Source organism: Bufo bufo, chromosome 4 (genome assembly GCF_905171765.1).
Source record: "Bufo bufo chromosome 4, aBufBuf1.1, whole genome shotgun sequence".
NCBI lineage: Eukaryota > Metazoa > Chordata > Amphibia > Anura > Bufonidae > Bufo > Bufo bufo.
Genome location: NC_053392.1, coordinates 134755207 through 134771986, shown reverse-complemented (window position 1 = coordinate 134771986; position 16780 = coordinate 134755207). Strand labels below are relative to the sequence as shown.

Below are 16780 nucleotides of genomic sequence, written 5' to 3'. Positions count from 1 at the left end.
GTTGGATCATGTGACCTCGCCAACCAATCCTAGCCCTCCTGCACATATATAAATGGCTCAGCCCCCTTCTCAGATGCCTCAGTGTCAAGGTCCTTGTGTCCTGCTAAGGTTCCTTATATCCACTTGTGTTTCTGTGTTCCTGACTCGTACTTGTGTTCCTGGACTCTGCTACCTGTTTGATCCCTGCCTGCCTTGACTCTTCTGTTGCTGACCCGGATTGCCTGACCTGTACCTGTGCCACCTGCCCTGACCTATTGCCTGTCTGACTTCGCCTCCTCCTCATCCATCGGTCCTGCACTGTTGCTCCTGATAATGACTGTACCTCTGGTACCTTTCTCAGGTACCTCCTCGTCCACCTGGACCAGCTGCCTCATGTGCCTATCGTCCTCAAGAGGTAGCGAACTGGTGTTCCCCTCGGGAAAGTCTATCCCCACCATCAGGGGTACTGTGAAGATTGAGGGGTTCACTTATACAACACCCTTATAGGAGGTAGGACACGTGGCACAGTGGGTTCACACCCGCTGGTTCATGACAGCAGGACTAATGAACAATTACCACAAACGTTTAATTGCAGTTACAGCTGCACAAGAGCGTCACACCAGATACTGAAAGCAAAGGTTCAGAAACTTTTGCAACTCACAGACATGTCCTATTGGACCATTTTTCTCAATAAATAAATTACCAAGTCTAATATTTTGACTCAAGGTGTATTTACACGAGACAAATATTGGGCATTCCCAACAATCTGCCCGTGTAACTGTGCTGCCATTCACCCGTGCAGGCACTCCAGTCATCATTCCTGGGTAGCCGATCGTGCTGTGTAAACAGTGATCTGCCGCCCAGAAACAATGATTCTCTATGAGGATGAGGGATCACTAGCAATTCCTCATCCTCATACTGTGGAGGTGATCACCGCATGTAAATGCAGTGGTCTCCTTCACTTAACGACCAGCCGACTGTCAGGAAGGAACGCTTCCTTCCCGACAATTGGCTGCTATATCGTGCAGTCTAAACCCGCCTTCATTTAATTTGTTGGTTTGGGTTATCTTTATCTACTTCTAGCAGTTGTGTGAAAATCTGGTGTAGTTTTAGGCGAAATTTATGCAGAAATATAGAAAATTCTGAAGGGTTCACAAACTTTCAATCACCACTGTATATATTTAATAGAATACAATACAATTAAATACAACACAGAGTAGGCTTATTTTAATCCTTGTTATATCATCCAGTTACCTTAGCAAAAGCATCTCTGCCATCAGAAGCCTGTGTGCAATTCAGAGGTTTTGAAACATTGTCTCCTCGAACTATTATGGTGTGTCTGGTAAGGCTACTTTTTAAATCCATTAAGTTCACCTAGTTAAAAAAAAATCAAAATGCTGATATTATACAATACATAGCTGGGTATGACATCAAGATATAATTGGATATACCATTCCAAGTTTAATGCTTACAGTAAAATTTCTATGGAACTTCTTTTGTCTGACTTTGCAAGCAATTCCTATAGTCAGCACTAAATTTACATTGTGTTGCACCTTCTGCCTCTTCCAGTAATAAACCTTTTAAAACTGTGCTGTTTATGGTAATTACTATGCTCAGTTAAAGCGGTTAAAGAGAGCTCTTTTACACTATATAGAGTCAGGCACCTGTGAGACCAGCACTTTATTAAAAAAAAGATTTGCAGGCTTGGGATGGAAACAAGAATATACACTGCTCAAAAAAATAAAGGTACAATGTAACTCCAAGTGAATCACACTTCTGTGAAATCAAACTGTCCACTTCGGAAGCAACACTGAGTGACAATCAATTTCACATGCTGTTGTGCAAATGGGATAGACAACAGGTGGAAATTATAGGCAATTAGCAAGACACCCCCAATAAAGGAATGGTTCTGCAGGTGGTGACAACAGACCACTTCTCAGTTCCTATGCTTCCTGGCTGATGTTTTTGGTCACTTTTGAATGCTGGTGGTGCTTTCACTCTAGTGGCAGCATGAGACGGAGTCTACAACCCACACAAGTGGCTCAGGAAGTGCAGCTTATCCAGGATGGCACATCAATGCGAGCTGTGGCAAGAAGGTTTGTTGTGTCTGTCAGCGTAGTGTCCAGAGCATGGAGGCGCTACCAGGAGACAGGCCAGTACATCAGGAGACGTGGAGGAGGTCGTAGGAGGGCAACAACCCAGCAACAGGACCGCTACCTCCGCCTTTGTGCAAGGAGGAACAGGAGGAGCACTGCCAGAGCCCTGCAAAATGACCTCCAGCAGGCCACAAATGTGCATGTGTCTGCTCATACGGTCATAAACAGACTCCATGAGGGTGATATGAGGGCCCGACGTACACAGGTGGGGGTTGTGCTTACAGCCCAACACCGTGCAGGACGTTTGGCATTTGCCAGAGAACACCAAGATTGGCAAATTCGCCACTGGCGCCCTGTGCTCTTCACAGGTGGAAAGCAGGTTCACACTGAGCACATGTGACAGACGTGACAGAGTCTGGAGACGCCGTGGAGAACTTTCTGCTGCCGGCAACATCCTCCAGCATGACCGCTTTGGAATGGGGTCAGTAATGGTTTGGGGTGGCATTTCTTTGGGGGGCCGCACAGCCCTCCATGTGCTCGCCAAAGGTAGCCTGACTGCCATTAGGTACCGAGATGAGATCCTCAGACCCCTTGTGAGACCATATGCTGGTGCGGTTGGCCCTGGGTTCCTCCTAATGCAAGACAATGCTAGACCTCATGTGGCTGGAGTGTGTCAGCAGTTCCTGCAAGACGAAGGCATTGATGCTATGGACTGGCCCGCCCATTCCCCAGACCTGAATCCAATTGAGCACATCTGGGACATCATGTCTCGCTCTATCCACCAACGTCACGTTGCACCACAGACTGTCCAGGAGTTGGCAGATGCTTTAGTCCAGGTCTGGGAGGAGATCCCTCAGGAGACCGTCCGCCACCTCATCAGGAGCATGCACAGGCGTTGTAGGAAGGTCATACAGGCACGTGGAGGCCACACACACTACTGAGCCTCATTTTGACTTGTTTTAAGGACATTACATCAAAGTTGGATCAGCCTGTAGTGTGTTTTTCCACTTTAATTTTGAGTGTGACTCCAAATCCAGACCTCCATGGGTTGAAAAATTTGATTTCCATTTTTTTATTTTTGTGTAATTTTGTTGTCAGCACATTCAACTATGTAAAGAACAAAGTATTTCAGAAGAATATTTAATTAACTCAGATCTAGGATGTGTTATTTTTGTGTTCCCTTTATTTTTTTGAGCAGTGTATATACATTCATTAACACAAAGTGCAAACAGTATATCTACTGTACATGAGCTATAAAATATGAATGTGTAAAACTGTTCATAATTGTTTATATCTGGTGAAAAGGCCAACTTCATGGAAATGTCACTGATGCAAGTTGCTTTTTAGGGATGATGAGAGGATGTCAACACTAATAAAATTCTATATTATGATGCACTTTACCAAGATGACATTTACTTTCTGTGCATTGTAAATAAATTTTTCCTAAATTTGAAATCATCCTCTGTTTTATTACAGTGGTTCATTGGTTGTATACTACTGCCAAGATTTATTTAGTCTGATATTTGATACCTAGCACTGGGGGTCCTTAACTTCTGAAATATAAGCTGTCATTAGATCGATGTCAGACAAAGCCACCAATGCAGCAGCTTTGGCTGATCATCTGTTCATGGGGCCTCCTACTATACTCCGATGGCTGGTGCAGGATGAGACAAGGATAGGAAAAGTTGGATTTCAACTGCCTGATCTATTAGTTCTCAGGAGCTATACTGCTGTCATTAATTGTATAGCAGGAGCTTTCTTTCCTCTCCCTATTCACTACGTCTGCATTCTCAGCTGAGCAAGCATGCATATGTATGGGAGGATTGGAAGAGATTGGTCAGTTGACAGTTATCTTATGCATAGGTGCAACTATAACCACAGACAGCCATAGCTATGGGAGGGGAGAAGGCAATCAGGTGAAAGAACATTGTACCTTTTTGTGGGGAATAACAATATAGTGTCTGTTTGCTATAATCAGGATTTTCTGATATGTGGTGCTGTATACATACCTTTAATTGTTGCTGTTTTAGTTTTCTTACACTAGGTGGTAGGGGCCCCTATCTTATTTCACTATTGGGCCCTATGAATTATTATTATGCCCCTAATCTTATGTGTATGCCCAGCTATAGACAGATGAGGGGTTAGCTATATCCAGTGTATTAAATCCATATAATTTAGCTGCAGTTTAGTGCTTGAGATTGTGAAGTACTTCCTGTGGAAGTAAGAGATCAGCTGAATTCTGTATACAGAACGGTTTCAGAAGGGTGCACAATGTAAGCTGTTAGCCAACGCCAAGGGGTTGGTCTCCTGGATAAAGTGTCATATACTGGTGTGTGACAAATTTTGGACTGGGTCCTTTAGGATTTTGTCTCATTGTTTATTTTTCTCATTATTTGTCATTTTATTTTCTTTGCTCCCAAATTGTAAAGCTCCACAGACTATGTTGCTGTATCAATAAAGATTATTATTGTGTACAGAAAAAACGCCCCCTTCTTCCTATACATTTCTCTATCTACTTAAGTATCTAACTTTTTGAGGCCAAACCAATATAGCTTATAAATAAATTATTACAATAAACAAAATTATGAGTGCCAGTGTGAAATAAAATTATGGCTTTTTACTAAAAGCAATGCTTTCCTGAAACGCGGACGTTATCCCAACTGATGTAAAGGTATCTATTAATCCTATTATTCTAGCAGTACGATTATGTATGGCAAAACTGTGAACATCATCCAACTCTTTTTATTTTAGGGAAACAATAATTCCAGTAGAATACTTGCATGCATACAAAATTTTAAACAGTATCCTTGACCAGACTGATTATACCCCTCCCTTTCATGCTACTAGGCACTCCTCAATTCAATTTAATTTATACACGTAGGTGCCACCAGTTTTTCAATTTTAGTTTCCTTCGTTGTATTTACTTCACTTTTGTATCTACTTTTCTTTTTTCTTTTTGTTATTCACCTCATTCTATGCATAACAGATTTCTATGTGAAGCTGTGTATAAATATATGATACATATGGGTCCCCATTTAGTCTTCATGCTACTTTACATATGGTTATGAACTGTATTCGCTAATTGTGCATTTTCTGCTGTATCACATAATAATAATAATTAAAAACATTGTTTTCCTGATTACCTCGAGCAAAGTAGCTACAGTAGACAGATGGATGGACTCAGGAATATCACAGCCATCAATATTTCCAAACATTGTACCTAAAAATGAAATATATATTATAGAAATAATATAAAATATAAACTTTTGATATAGAAAACATATATATGACAAATTGTTTTACTTCAAGAAGGAAGTACTGTACATCGTTAGGAGAGATGACTCACAAACAAGTAACTACGGTATATCAAGGCACATCAGTATACAAATTTACAATGTACTAACTATTTTGCAGAAACTGCATATGTAACACCGAGACCTAAAAGAACTGCATAACCTTCAAACTGCTTCTCCAGTCCAATCTTAAAAATAGTTTTACATCAGTTTACAGATACAGTCAAATTTAAAGGGTAAGCAGCTGACAATGCTATAAAACTACAAAAGAACTGATACTCATCTTACCAACTTTCTGCCAACACTTTCCTCATCCCCATCAGTTTATTCAGGTCCAGCGAGGTTGTCTTAACATATGACTGCTGCAGTCACATGCTGACACACCAAATCATCGCTCCAGCCTAGTAAACAGAAACTGGCATGGGGCCATGGAAGAAATGGCACAAGAACAGCAGGGGGTTGGTAAGGTGAGCATAACGAATTTTTATTATTTTATACATTGTGAGCTGTTTACATAAGATTTATTAGGGATAATTACCCCTTTAAAGGGGTTGTCTCAGTTCAGCAAATTGCATTTATCACTTACTATTGTGATTGTCCATATTGCCTCTTTTGCTGTCGTGATTCATTTTTCTATCATATTATGCACTGCTCGTATCCAGGGGTTACGACCACTGCTGCAATGCAGACATGAGGTGGACAGGACAGCAGCTGCTGTGCATGCGTGTCTATGCGCACTCCCACAGTTTCAGTCACCAGAGAGGCTGGCACTTTTTCCTACAGTGTGCAAGTGCAGCAAAAGTTTCTGGATTACAGGGTGGCCATAACCCCTGGAAACGAGCTGTGTATAATGTGAATGAATAATGAACCAAGCCAGCAAAGGATGCAATATGGACAATCACTATTCTACATGATAAATGATTTTATTTACATGATAAATGTCATTTGCTGAAGTTAGACAACCACTTTAAATTTGATATATTCTATGCAAAAAACAGACATTTCTATTCACAATAACAATGCATACTCTGAAAGTCCAGATTGCCAAGGTGAAGCATGGCAGCCAGCAGTCTATTAATTTCCTTTCGATCTTGTTCAGAAAAGAGAAGAATCTTCATGGCAGAAAGGACCTGTGTGTAGTCTCTGGCATCATTACGTCCCTCACATGTTGTGCAATTACCCTAGAGAAAGAAAATAACAGAGATCATGTTACTGTATGGCATTAGAAGCCATATCTTGACTTCATTCCTTTCAACAGGGGCGGTTTAGCCATAGACCTTAGAGGGAAATTTCACGGTGGGCCGATGCCGCGTGGGGGTGGCCTGATCCCTCCCTCCGGCCAGTGGAAGTTTTTGGGGATGTATTTTGTGCTGCTGGGGGAGGTATTTTGTGATGGACTGTGGTATTTGGCTCTGTTGGGGTGGTATAATGTGCCGCAATATGGTATTGCTGGCCCCGCCTACTTGTGTTGGCCCTGCATTCCATCAATTTGGACCAGAATACAAAACAGGGCCACTTTTAGTATTTTTTACAGGGCCAAAATTCCCAGTCCGTCGCTGCCTTTCTAAGTGACATATTGTAGTCTGTACTTTTACTGTGGTCATATGCTAAGCAAGTAGTTATCTCTATACTCTATAAAGACATATTAACAAATGTTATATGTGAAAATATAACTAATGAAATAGGATCTATTACATGATTTAATGGGTGGTCTAAAGGAATTCAGCAGCGCTCACCTGCTAATCACCCAGGAAGCATGGAAATGCCTGGGACCAGGCATACAAGGCAACTTGAACAATGAAGAAAATGAATCCAGCTTCCAATGAAAGCAATAACCTTTATTCTTCCAAGCAGTAAAATCCAATGAACACAATGTACAAACAATGTCTACACATTTCGGATCATAGATTTAAGATCCTTACTCATGACAAGTGAGTCATGAGTAAGGATCTTAAATCCACGATCCGAAACGCGTAGACGTTGTTTGTACATTGTGTTCATTGGATTTTACTGCTTGGAAGAATATAGGTCATCACTTTCATTGGAAGCTGGATTTATATTCTTCATTGTTCAAGTCATCTACACACTTACATTTATAGCAGTGTAAGATGTCTGAAGCATATTGAATATAAAGGTATGTTACCTTGGTTAGATACTTGTAATCTGAAGATTTTCCTAGGTTCAGTTGCTTCTTTTCTTCTGAACTCATTCCCAGCAGCATGCAGTAAAACATGTGATAATTTCTTTCCCCTGCAGCCTACAGAATAACAATATAGAACATGATAACAAGCCTCTGACTTGTCGTTACCTGGAACATCCACCAATTGCTAGAATGAAGGAGTTTCAAATGCTCCTCTTAGAACCATGCCCTCCGGTATTACAAACCCTATGATAGTGCTGTTAATATTAGCTTGGAGTTCCCAGGGACAATGGTAATGATGCTAGCATAGGATTCACATTTAGTTTTGTGGCTGCTTTGTTGTAATAGCGGTGCACCACCATTACTTCTGTTCACAAGGCTTATTTAGCTTAGTTGTCAAACAATATTTCTACAGCTGGGGGCTATACAGAGCAACACTGCTGCTGAATGTCTTGTGGTCAATAAAAATATCATTTCCTGAATTTCTATCTGAATTATGTACCAAGAAAAGAAAATCAAGCAAACAAAACATTTCCTGAATTTTCATTGTAATTATGTACAAAGAAAAGAAAGTCAAGCAAATAAAACATTGCTCGCACTGTACAAGCAATGCAAACAGTTATCATTAATACAAATTCATAGATGAAACGGAAGTCACCATGCCAAAATAATATGCAATTGTGCAAATTTGTGTACTGCAGAATGTATATCCAAATAGACAGATAGTAACAGTATCATCAATACTATTAAATATTCTTAACTTGCCTGGAATATGTTTCACATATATGTTTGGATCACAGAGATTCTTAAGTCATTCTCTGTTTTAACACCGAACTATGTTAATATAAGGTACTTTGTTAGTTAGAAAATTACATGAAGTATATGGATAATGTTTTTTGGGCGACCCACCTGCCTGCATACTCGAGACTTCTCCAAAAGAAACTGCTCAATACGGGCTCCCTTGATGACATTCTCCTTAGAGAAATGGATTTCTATGTATTTTCCAAAACGGCTAGAATTGTCATTTCGAATAGTCTTGGCGTTTCCAAAAGCTGAAATAATATTAACACTAGATAAAATAAATGAACAAAGACAAAAAAGCAAAATCATCTGCATAGGTGATAGTAGAGATATGTGGCTGTAAAATAAAGTATGACAATAAACAATGGCATATTTTCATTGCAGAAATTTCTTTTGCTTCATGTATCTCAAAGTTCATTTTCTAAAAGTGACAACATTTTTACAGTTACATCTACAGAGCTGTGTGAAAGCTCATTTTTTGCAGGGTGATCTGTACATTTTATTGATACCATTTTGGAGTGTGTTTGATTTTTTGATAATTCTGAATTGAATATTTTTGAGGTGATGCGCCAAAAAACAATGGAATCGGACATTTTTTCCATTACAGAGTTCATCATATGGGATAAATACATTTCCATTTTATTAGTATGGGCGTTTTAGATTGCAGCGGTACAAATGATCATTATTTTTTTGTTTATTTATTTGGAAAGGGGTGATTTTTTTAAACCTTTTTTAAGGCCCCTAGGGGACTTTAACATGGATCATTAAATCATTTCTCCAATAGACTGCATTTATTTAAGAATGCAGCCTATTGGAGATTTAATATATCCTATGGAGTACTGTCACCTGCAGGCCTCCATGGGAATATACCTGAAGTAGGCATTATAACCTTCAGCGGGCTTCCCAGATCTCAGTGCGGCAATTGACCACATCATCTAAAGGGTTAAATGTCTGTGATCGGTGATCACATCTGGGTGTCTGCTACTTAAAATGGCAGAAACTTAGTGGCTATGGTGCCCACTGTGCTAACGAGCTGGCGCCATCTGTAAAGACCTGACCAGTGCCGCACACATACAGCGCTAGTTGGTTAACGGGGTGACGCAAAATAAATAAAAACTCAGGCAGTAGCAATAAATGTTTTTTATTGGCTGCCACTTCCAGCAATGCACTCTGATCCTCCCTACTCTAAAACGTAACACGGATAAAACTGAATTCCTGCCACCTCCAACTCCAAAATATCTCCCGCATCCGCACTTTCCTTAACTTTGAATCTGTGAAAATGCTTGTACATGCCCTCATCATCTCCCGCCTAGACTACTGCAACACTCTCCTCTGTGGCCTTCCATCTAGCACTCTTGCACCCCTCCAATCTATCCTCAACTCTGCTGACCGACTAATCCACCTCTCACCCTGTTACTCCTCTGCCTCTCCCCTCTTCCATTCCCTTCACTGGCTCCCCATTGCCCAGCGAATTCAGTTCAAAATACAAAAAAATACATACAAGGCCGTCCACAACCTGTCCCCTCCCTACATCTCTGAGCTACTTTCCCGATACATCCTCACACGCAATCTCCGATCCTCACAAGACCTTCTTCTCTCCTCTTATCACCTCTTCCCACAATTGCCTCCAAGATTTCTCCCGTGCATCCCCCACACTCTGGAACTCGCTACCCCAACATATCAGACTCTCACCTACTGCGGAATCCTTCAAAAGAAACCTGAAAACCCACCTCTTCAGACCAGCCTACAACCAGTGACCCTGCTGCCTCTATACCGCCATGACCAACTTCACTCTCTCCTTCTCCCATACCATGTAGATTGTAAGCCTCACAGGCAGGGCCCTCTCTCCTTCTGTACCAGTCTGTAGCTCGTCTTGTTTATGCTTAGTGCAATTGTCTGTATTATGTATGCATATCCCTTATCATACATACAGCGCTATGGAATGAATAACGCTTTAATAATAAATAATAATAATACTGACGTTTGTTCCTGGATGCAGCGTTGACGTCCCAGTTACTGCGTAACTGCTGTAGCCAATCACTGGTCTTAGCAGTCACGCCCTGTACACTTCTGAGGCCAGTGATTGACTGCAGAGTAACCTGGTGCATATGGGATATCTGTGCCAGAAAATTTCGTAGATGTCCCAAGTTGTGAGGTACAATACGGGTTGGATGTAATCCACAATCAGTACTATTGAAATACCACTACACTCTCTTGGGTATGATGCAAGTAAAATATATTGCATTGTAAATCAAATGCAATAATAGAATGGCATGAGATCACATGTGACTTTTAGTTCTGACATTTCGGTCCTAGAATAGGAACTTGGTCACAGAGTCACAAGGGGAAGATGCAGGAAGAGAGGAGGAAGACCCCAGAGGTGGGCGCATGTAGCGCTGATGTGTGTCAGGAAAATGAAGTCAGTGTTGCAGAACCGGAGTGTGATGCTTGAAGCAGGCAAGGAGAAAAAGAGTTTGACTTTTTTTTGCTATTCTGCTGCCAGAGTGTCATAGACGTTCCCGCGACAGGTGGCAGGAGATCGGTGAGACTGGCAACACGTGATTTGATTTGACATGTTTTCCGTTTGGATAAAATGACGTCTGTGTTGTTTCTGGTGTTTGCCACTCCTTCTTTCCCCAGGTGGGGCTATTAAGGTTATTTAACTTTCTCTATTTATAGTTGCTTCTCCAACAATGCTGTGCGGTTTATAGCTCCTGTTTGGACCTTTGTATAGATTGTTGTTGGATCTCAGCTGAGTTCCTGGTGCTTCCATTGCTCCTTTGAAGTTAAGTCTTTCCTTTCCCTTTTGTATTTTGTTTGGGTTCTGTGTGTTGCATTTCCCTATTGTTTGTATTAGGCCTGAAGTAAACTCAGGTTCGTATTCCTTTTGGAGGAACAGGTAGTCTCGTCCCTGCCATTAGTACCAGGGTCCTGTAGGGCTAGATAGGACTCTAGGTATTCCTGCGTATGAACTCACCTACCTTTGGGGTCTGTTGATACTGGTAGTCAGTCAGCATTTTGGTTAGGGTTTTTTACTAGGAGGTGTCCATTTTTCTTCCCTAGTTCTCGGGCCTGATTACCTGTTCCCCCTTTCCTCCTATGCTCGGTGTGGTGTTGGGAATTGGGAGCCCAGTCTCCATTCCCCAGCGGCAGGCAGAGTTACAGGGGGCAGAGACAGTCGGTCCTGTCCCCCAGCGGCAGAGTGTCCAGCAGGGAATAGAGAGCCCAGTCTCCTTTCCCCAGCAGCAGGACACTGTATTGGGAGCGGAGACGGTCGGTCGCCCTCCCCAGCGGCTGGAAGTATGTATGGGAGAGGAGCTCGTTACCCCCTCTCCCCAGCGGCAGCTTAATGCACCAGGGGGAGACAGTAAGCCCCACAACAGTGCAGATGGGACCGTGGTCTCTGCACTTACAGCACAGGGGGTAGGGACAGTCAGTCCTGTCCCCCAGCAACAGGGCTGTTTAGCCAAAGGGGAGACAGTCGGTCTCCCCCTCCAACAACCAGACTCCAACCAGGCTTCTTCCGTGGTAACGCTGGCACCAGGGCAGAGTACCGCTGATCCCTGCCCACAAAGCAACCTCCACTCCAAGCCAGGGAGCAACACAGACCGGAAGTACCAGCTACCAATATAACCTTGGTGGACTCACTGGACAGAGACAGGCTACCAAATTCAACAGGTCCAGTATTTGGTTGTGGGTGGGCTGCCAGACTAACTCAGGTACCGACCGGCGTGAGGTCAGGTATCTGGTTAGTCTTCCCTGGGAGGGGGAGATGTGTGGCGAAAATAACTTCGCCACTGGGTTTTGGAGGGGCCTGGTTGCCAGCCTCTTGCCCCAGGATTATGGGCCCTCTCATCAGCCCATGCAAAACTTAAACCCCATGGCGATTTGACTGTGTTTGTGGCATCTGAGCGCTCAGATCCAAGCCATATGGGGACATGTGGGGTTTTGAGGTGTGTGACAGAACCATCTGTCTGTGTAATTGTATTGTATGTTATGTGAGGGTACCCAGATAGCTCATTTTATTGTATTTGTGTATTCAGAGTGCTATTCACCTAATGATATGCACTCAGACTTGAGCTATCTGGGAATATGTTAAATGTCTGTGTTTGCTGTGAGGGTGTGACATTGTGTGTTTGGGTGGTGATTCCTGTCCTGTTGTTCCCACATGTGTATTAGTGATCTCCCTTTGTCCTGAGAGATAATTGAATTGCTCCTCGGGTGTCTCCAGGGCAGAGAGGAGGAAACCATGATGCATTGTGGGGATGTGTTGTGTCTGTGTATCCTGAGTGCTACGTATCTGTCCTGTGTCACAGTCTTCCTTATGGTCCCCTAGGGGCGTGTACACCAGATGGGGACCTGCATAAATACGGGCGGGTAGCCCTCAATAAAGTGTTCCTGTTTTACACTCAACATAGAGCCTCGTCTCATGTGTGTAGGGATTGCTATACATATATACTCCCCTGGCTATTACTCCTAGCTCTTGTAAGAGCTGTTCCTGTGGTGGTATCGGTGTCGAGCGGAGTGCTTGGAGTCCTCGGGAGGCACTGGGAGCATTTATCAATGGAGGTACCCGGTCGGGGTGCCAGGAGATCCGTTACAGGAGTTCTTCGGCCATGTCTGGATTTCCATGAACTCAATCGGATTACTGTCCGTGATTCTTACCCTCTTCCTTTGATTCCCGATTTGTTTAACCAGATTGTTGGTGCCAAGGTGTTCTCAAAGTTGGATTTAGGGGGGCATATAATCTGGTTAGGATCAAGGAAGGGGATGAATGGAAGACGTTTTTTAAATATTCCTGAGGGGCACTTTAAGAACCTGGTCATGCCTTTTAGGTTGACAAATGCTTCTGTGGTTTTCCAGCCTTTTGTGAATGACATTTTTCATCACCTTGTGGGGAGGTTTGTAGTTGTGTATTTGAATGACGTTCTAATTTATTCTTCAGACGTGTAGATACATCAGGATCACGTTAGACAGGTGTTACAGATCCTAAGAGATAATAGATTATACCCAAAATTAGAGAAGTGTGTTTTTGCTGTACACGAGGTGCAGTTTTTGGGCTACCTGCTGTCATCTTCAGGTTTTCCAATGGATCCAGAGAAAGTCTGTGCTGTATTGGACTGGGATCGACCCGAAATTCTGAAGGCTCTTATGCAGTTTTATGGGGTTCACCAATTATTACGGAAAATGTATTCAGAACTATTCGACAATAGTAAAACCCTTAACTGACATGACTAAGAAAGGGACAGATGTTTCAGTGTGGTCTGATTTGGCGTTGCTAGCCTTTTCTGCGATTAAGGAATGCTTCTCTTTCGCCCCTATATTGGTGCAGCCGGATGTATCACAACCTTTCATTGTGGAAGTGGACGCGTCCGAGGTGGGGGTAGGAGCAGTTTTGTCGCAGGGCCCGTCACCTAGTAAATGGCGTCCATGTGCCTTTTTCTCTATAAAAAACTCTCTTCTGCAAAGAGAAATTATGATGTGGGGAACAGAGAGTTACTGGCCATTAAGTTGGCTTTTGAGGAATGGCGTCATTGGTTGGAAAGGGCGATTCATCCAATCACGGTGTTCACAGATCACAAAAACCTGGCTTACCTGAAGTCGGCTAAATGACTGAACCCGAGGCAGGCCAGATGGTCTTTGTTTTTCACCAGATTCAATTTCACTGTCACCTATCTTCCTGGGGTTAAGAACGTCAAGGCAGATGCCTTGTTACATAGTTTTCCTGGAGGTGGTGATATCCACTCTTTACCCTGACCTAGAGGTAAAGGTTTTAGAGGCCCAGGGAGATGCACCAGATTATTGTCCCTCTGGGAAACTGTTTGTGCCATCGGAGTTGCGTCACAGGGTGTTTGAGGAACATCACTGTAAGGTTCTTAAGGGACACCCAGGGAACAGATCCACTGCTGACCTCATCTCTTATAGATCCTGGTGGCCGGGGTTGCGTAAGTGTGTTATGTGTCAACCTGTAGTACCTGTGCATGCGCTAAGGTGACACATATTTGGCCTTCCGGATCTCTACTTCCGTTACCCATGCCGTCCAGACCATGGACTCACTTATCCAAAAGGTTTTATCACTGATCTACCTAATTCTTCAGGAAAGACAGTTATTCTGGTGGTAGTTGATCGCTTTAGTAAAATGGTGCACTTTATAGCGTTGCCGGGCCTACATAATGCTAAAACACTTGCACAAGTATTTGTTGACAACATTGTGATACTCCATGGCATTCCCTCTGACGTGGTCTCGAATCGTGGGACTCAGTTTGTTTCCAGATTCTGGAAAGCGTGCTGTACTCGACTGGGAGTTCAACTGTCCTTTTCTTCGGCTTTTCATCCTCATTCGAACGGACAGACAGAGAGCACTAATCAGAGTCTGGAGACTTACTTGAGATGTTTTGTCTCTGAGAACCAGGAAGAGTGGTCTTCGTTTTTGTCTTTGGCAGAGTTTGCCATAAATAATCGTAGACAGGAATCCACTGGTAAGTCACCGTTTTTTGGGGCATATCAGCTTCAGCCGCAGTTTGGCACAGTTTCTGGTTCAGATACTTCTGGTATCCCTGAGGAGGAACGTTTTTTTGTCATCATTGTCATCTATATGGCGGAAAATTCAAGAAAACTTGATGAATAAGGTCAACAAGAATAAACATGTGGCTGACAGGAAACGTATGAAAGGTCCGGACCTGAGTGGGTGATTCTGTGTGGCTGTCCACAAGAAACATTAAGTTGAAGTTCTTGGAAGTTGGGTCCAAGATTTATTGGTCCATATAAGATCACTGCCATTATTAATCCTGTAGCTTTTCGTCTTGAACTCCCTCAGGCCCTGAAAATTCATAATGTGTTTTATAAATGATTGTTGAAGAGATATGTTGAACCTTTGGAGCCGTCTTCCTTGCCACCCGCTCCTGTCATAGTGGACGGTAGTTTGGAATGTCAGATCGCCAAGATAATTGACTCTCGAGTTCTCCATAGATCTCTTCAGTATCTTGTTCACTGGAAGGGTTATGAACCAGAGGAGAGGATGTTGGTACCGGCATCTGACGTGAATGCCAGTCGTTTAGTGAAAGCTTTTCACAGGTCTCACCCAGATAAGGTCAGTCACGGACGTTCCTACGACAGGTGGCAGAAGATCGGTGAGACTGGCAACACGTGGTTTGATCTGACATGTTTTGCATTTGGATCAAATGTCGTCTGTGTTGTTTCTGGTGCTTGCCACACCTTCTTTCCCCAGGTGTGGCTATTAGGGTAATTTAACCTCCTCTATTTATAGTTGCTTCTCGCACAATGCTGTGCGGTTTATAGCTTCTGTTTGGACCTTTGGATAGATTGTGGTTGGATCTCGGTTGAGTTCCTGGTGCTTCCATTGCTCCTTTGAAGTTATATCTTTCCTTTCCCTTTTGTATTTTGTTTGGGTTCTGTGTGTTGCATTTTCCTATTGTTTGTATTAGGCCTGAAGGAGACTCCTGTTCGTCCTTCCTTCTGGAGGAACAGGTAGTCTCATCCCTGCCATTAGTACCAGGGTCCTATAGGGCTTGATAGGACTCTAGGTATTCCTGCATATGAACTCACCTACCTTTGGGGTCTGTTCATACTGGAAGTCAGTCAGGATTTTGGTTAGGGTTTTCACTAGGAGGTGTCCATTTTCCTTCACTAGTTCTCAGGCCTGATTCCCTGTTCCCCCTTCGCTCCTATCAGGGCCGGAGTGGCCTACCGGGTTACCGGGAAATTTCCTGGTAGGCCGCCGGCCAGGGGCGTGGGCCGGGCTGGTCCTGATGCAATTTTTTTTTCAAAGTACGGCGGCAGGCCCTCAGGCGGCCGCCGCACTGCCCGGGCTGGTGCGTCCATGAGGGTGCACTGCCCGGGCGCAGCATGAAGAGAGGGACTGACAGGAGGGAAGCGCCTCTAGTGTAGCGTGGCCGAGCTCTGTCCTGTACGCGGTACAGGAGATTTTGTTTCCTGTACCCGGCCAGACTGACAGGAAGTGCTCACTTAGTGTGCACTTCCTTTCAGTCCGGCCGGGTACAGGAAACAAATGCTCCTGTACCGCGGCCCGAACAGAGCTCAGCCACGCTACACTAGATGTGGGGGGGAGAAGAGAGTGACGAGGTAGGAAGGGGGGAGAATGAAAGTGACAAGGGAGGGGGGGAATGAGAGTGACAAGAAGGGGGAGAGAGTGACAAGGGGGGGTGAGAAATAGAGTGACAAGGGAGGGAGGGGGGATGAGAGTGACAAGGGAGGGAGGGGGGAAGAGAGTGACAAGAGAGGGAGGAAGAGAAGAGAGTGACACAGGAGGGAGGGGGGGAGAAGAGAGTGACACAGGAGGGAGGGGGGAGAAGAGAGTGACAAGGGAGGGAGGTGGGAGAAGAGAGTGACAAGGGAGGGAGGGGGGAGAAGAGGGTGACAAGGGGGGGAGATTGACATCCATCACAATGCACCCCTTGCCTACATACACAGAAACAGAAACACACAATGCA

The 16780-nt window shown here is 43.7% G+C and overlaps 1 protein-coding gene across 1 annotated transcript in view; it reads right to left on the bottom strand.

Annotated features, from left to right (window-relative positions):
* MYO7B (myosin VIIB) overlaps positions 1-16780 on the bottom strand; it is a 215965-nt gene that overhangs the window by 157061 nt on the left and 42124 nt on the right. Inside the window, 5 exon segments of the mRNA XM_040427964.1 lie at positions 1234-1353; positions 5219-5295; positions 6396-6549; positions 7512-7625; positions 8418-8560. Of these exon segments, the coding sequence (XP_040283898.1) occupies positions 1234-1353; positions 5219-5295; positions 6396-6549; positions 7512-7625; positions 8418-8560 (608 nt within the window).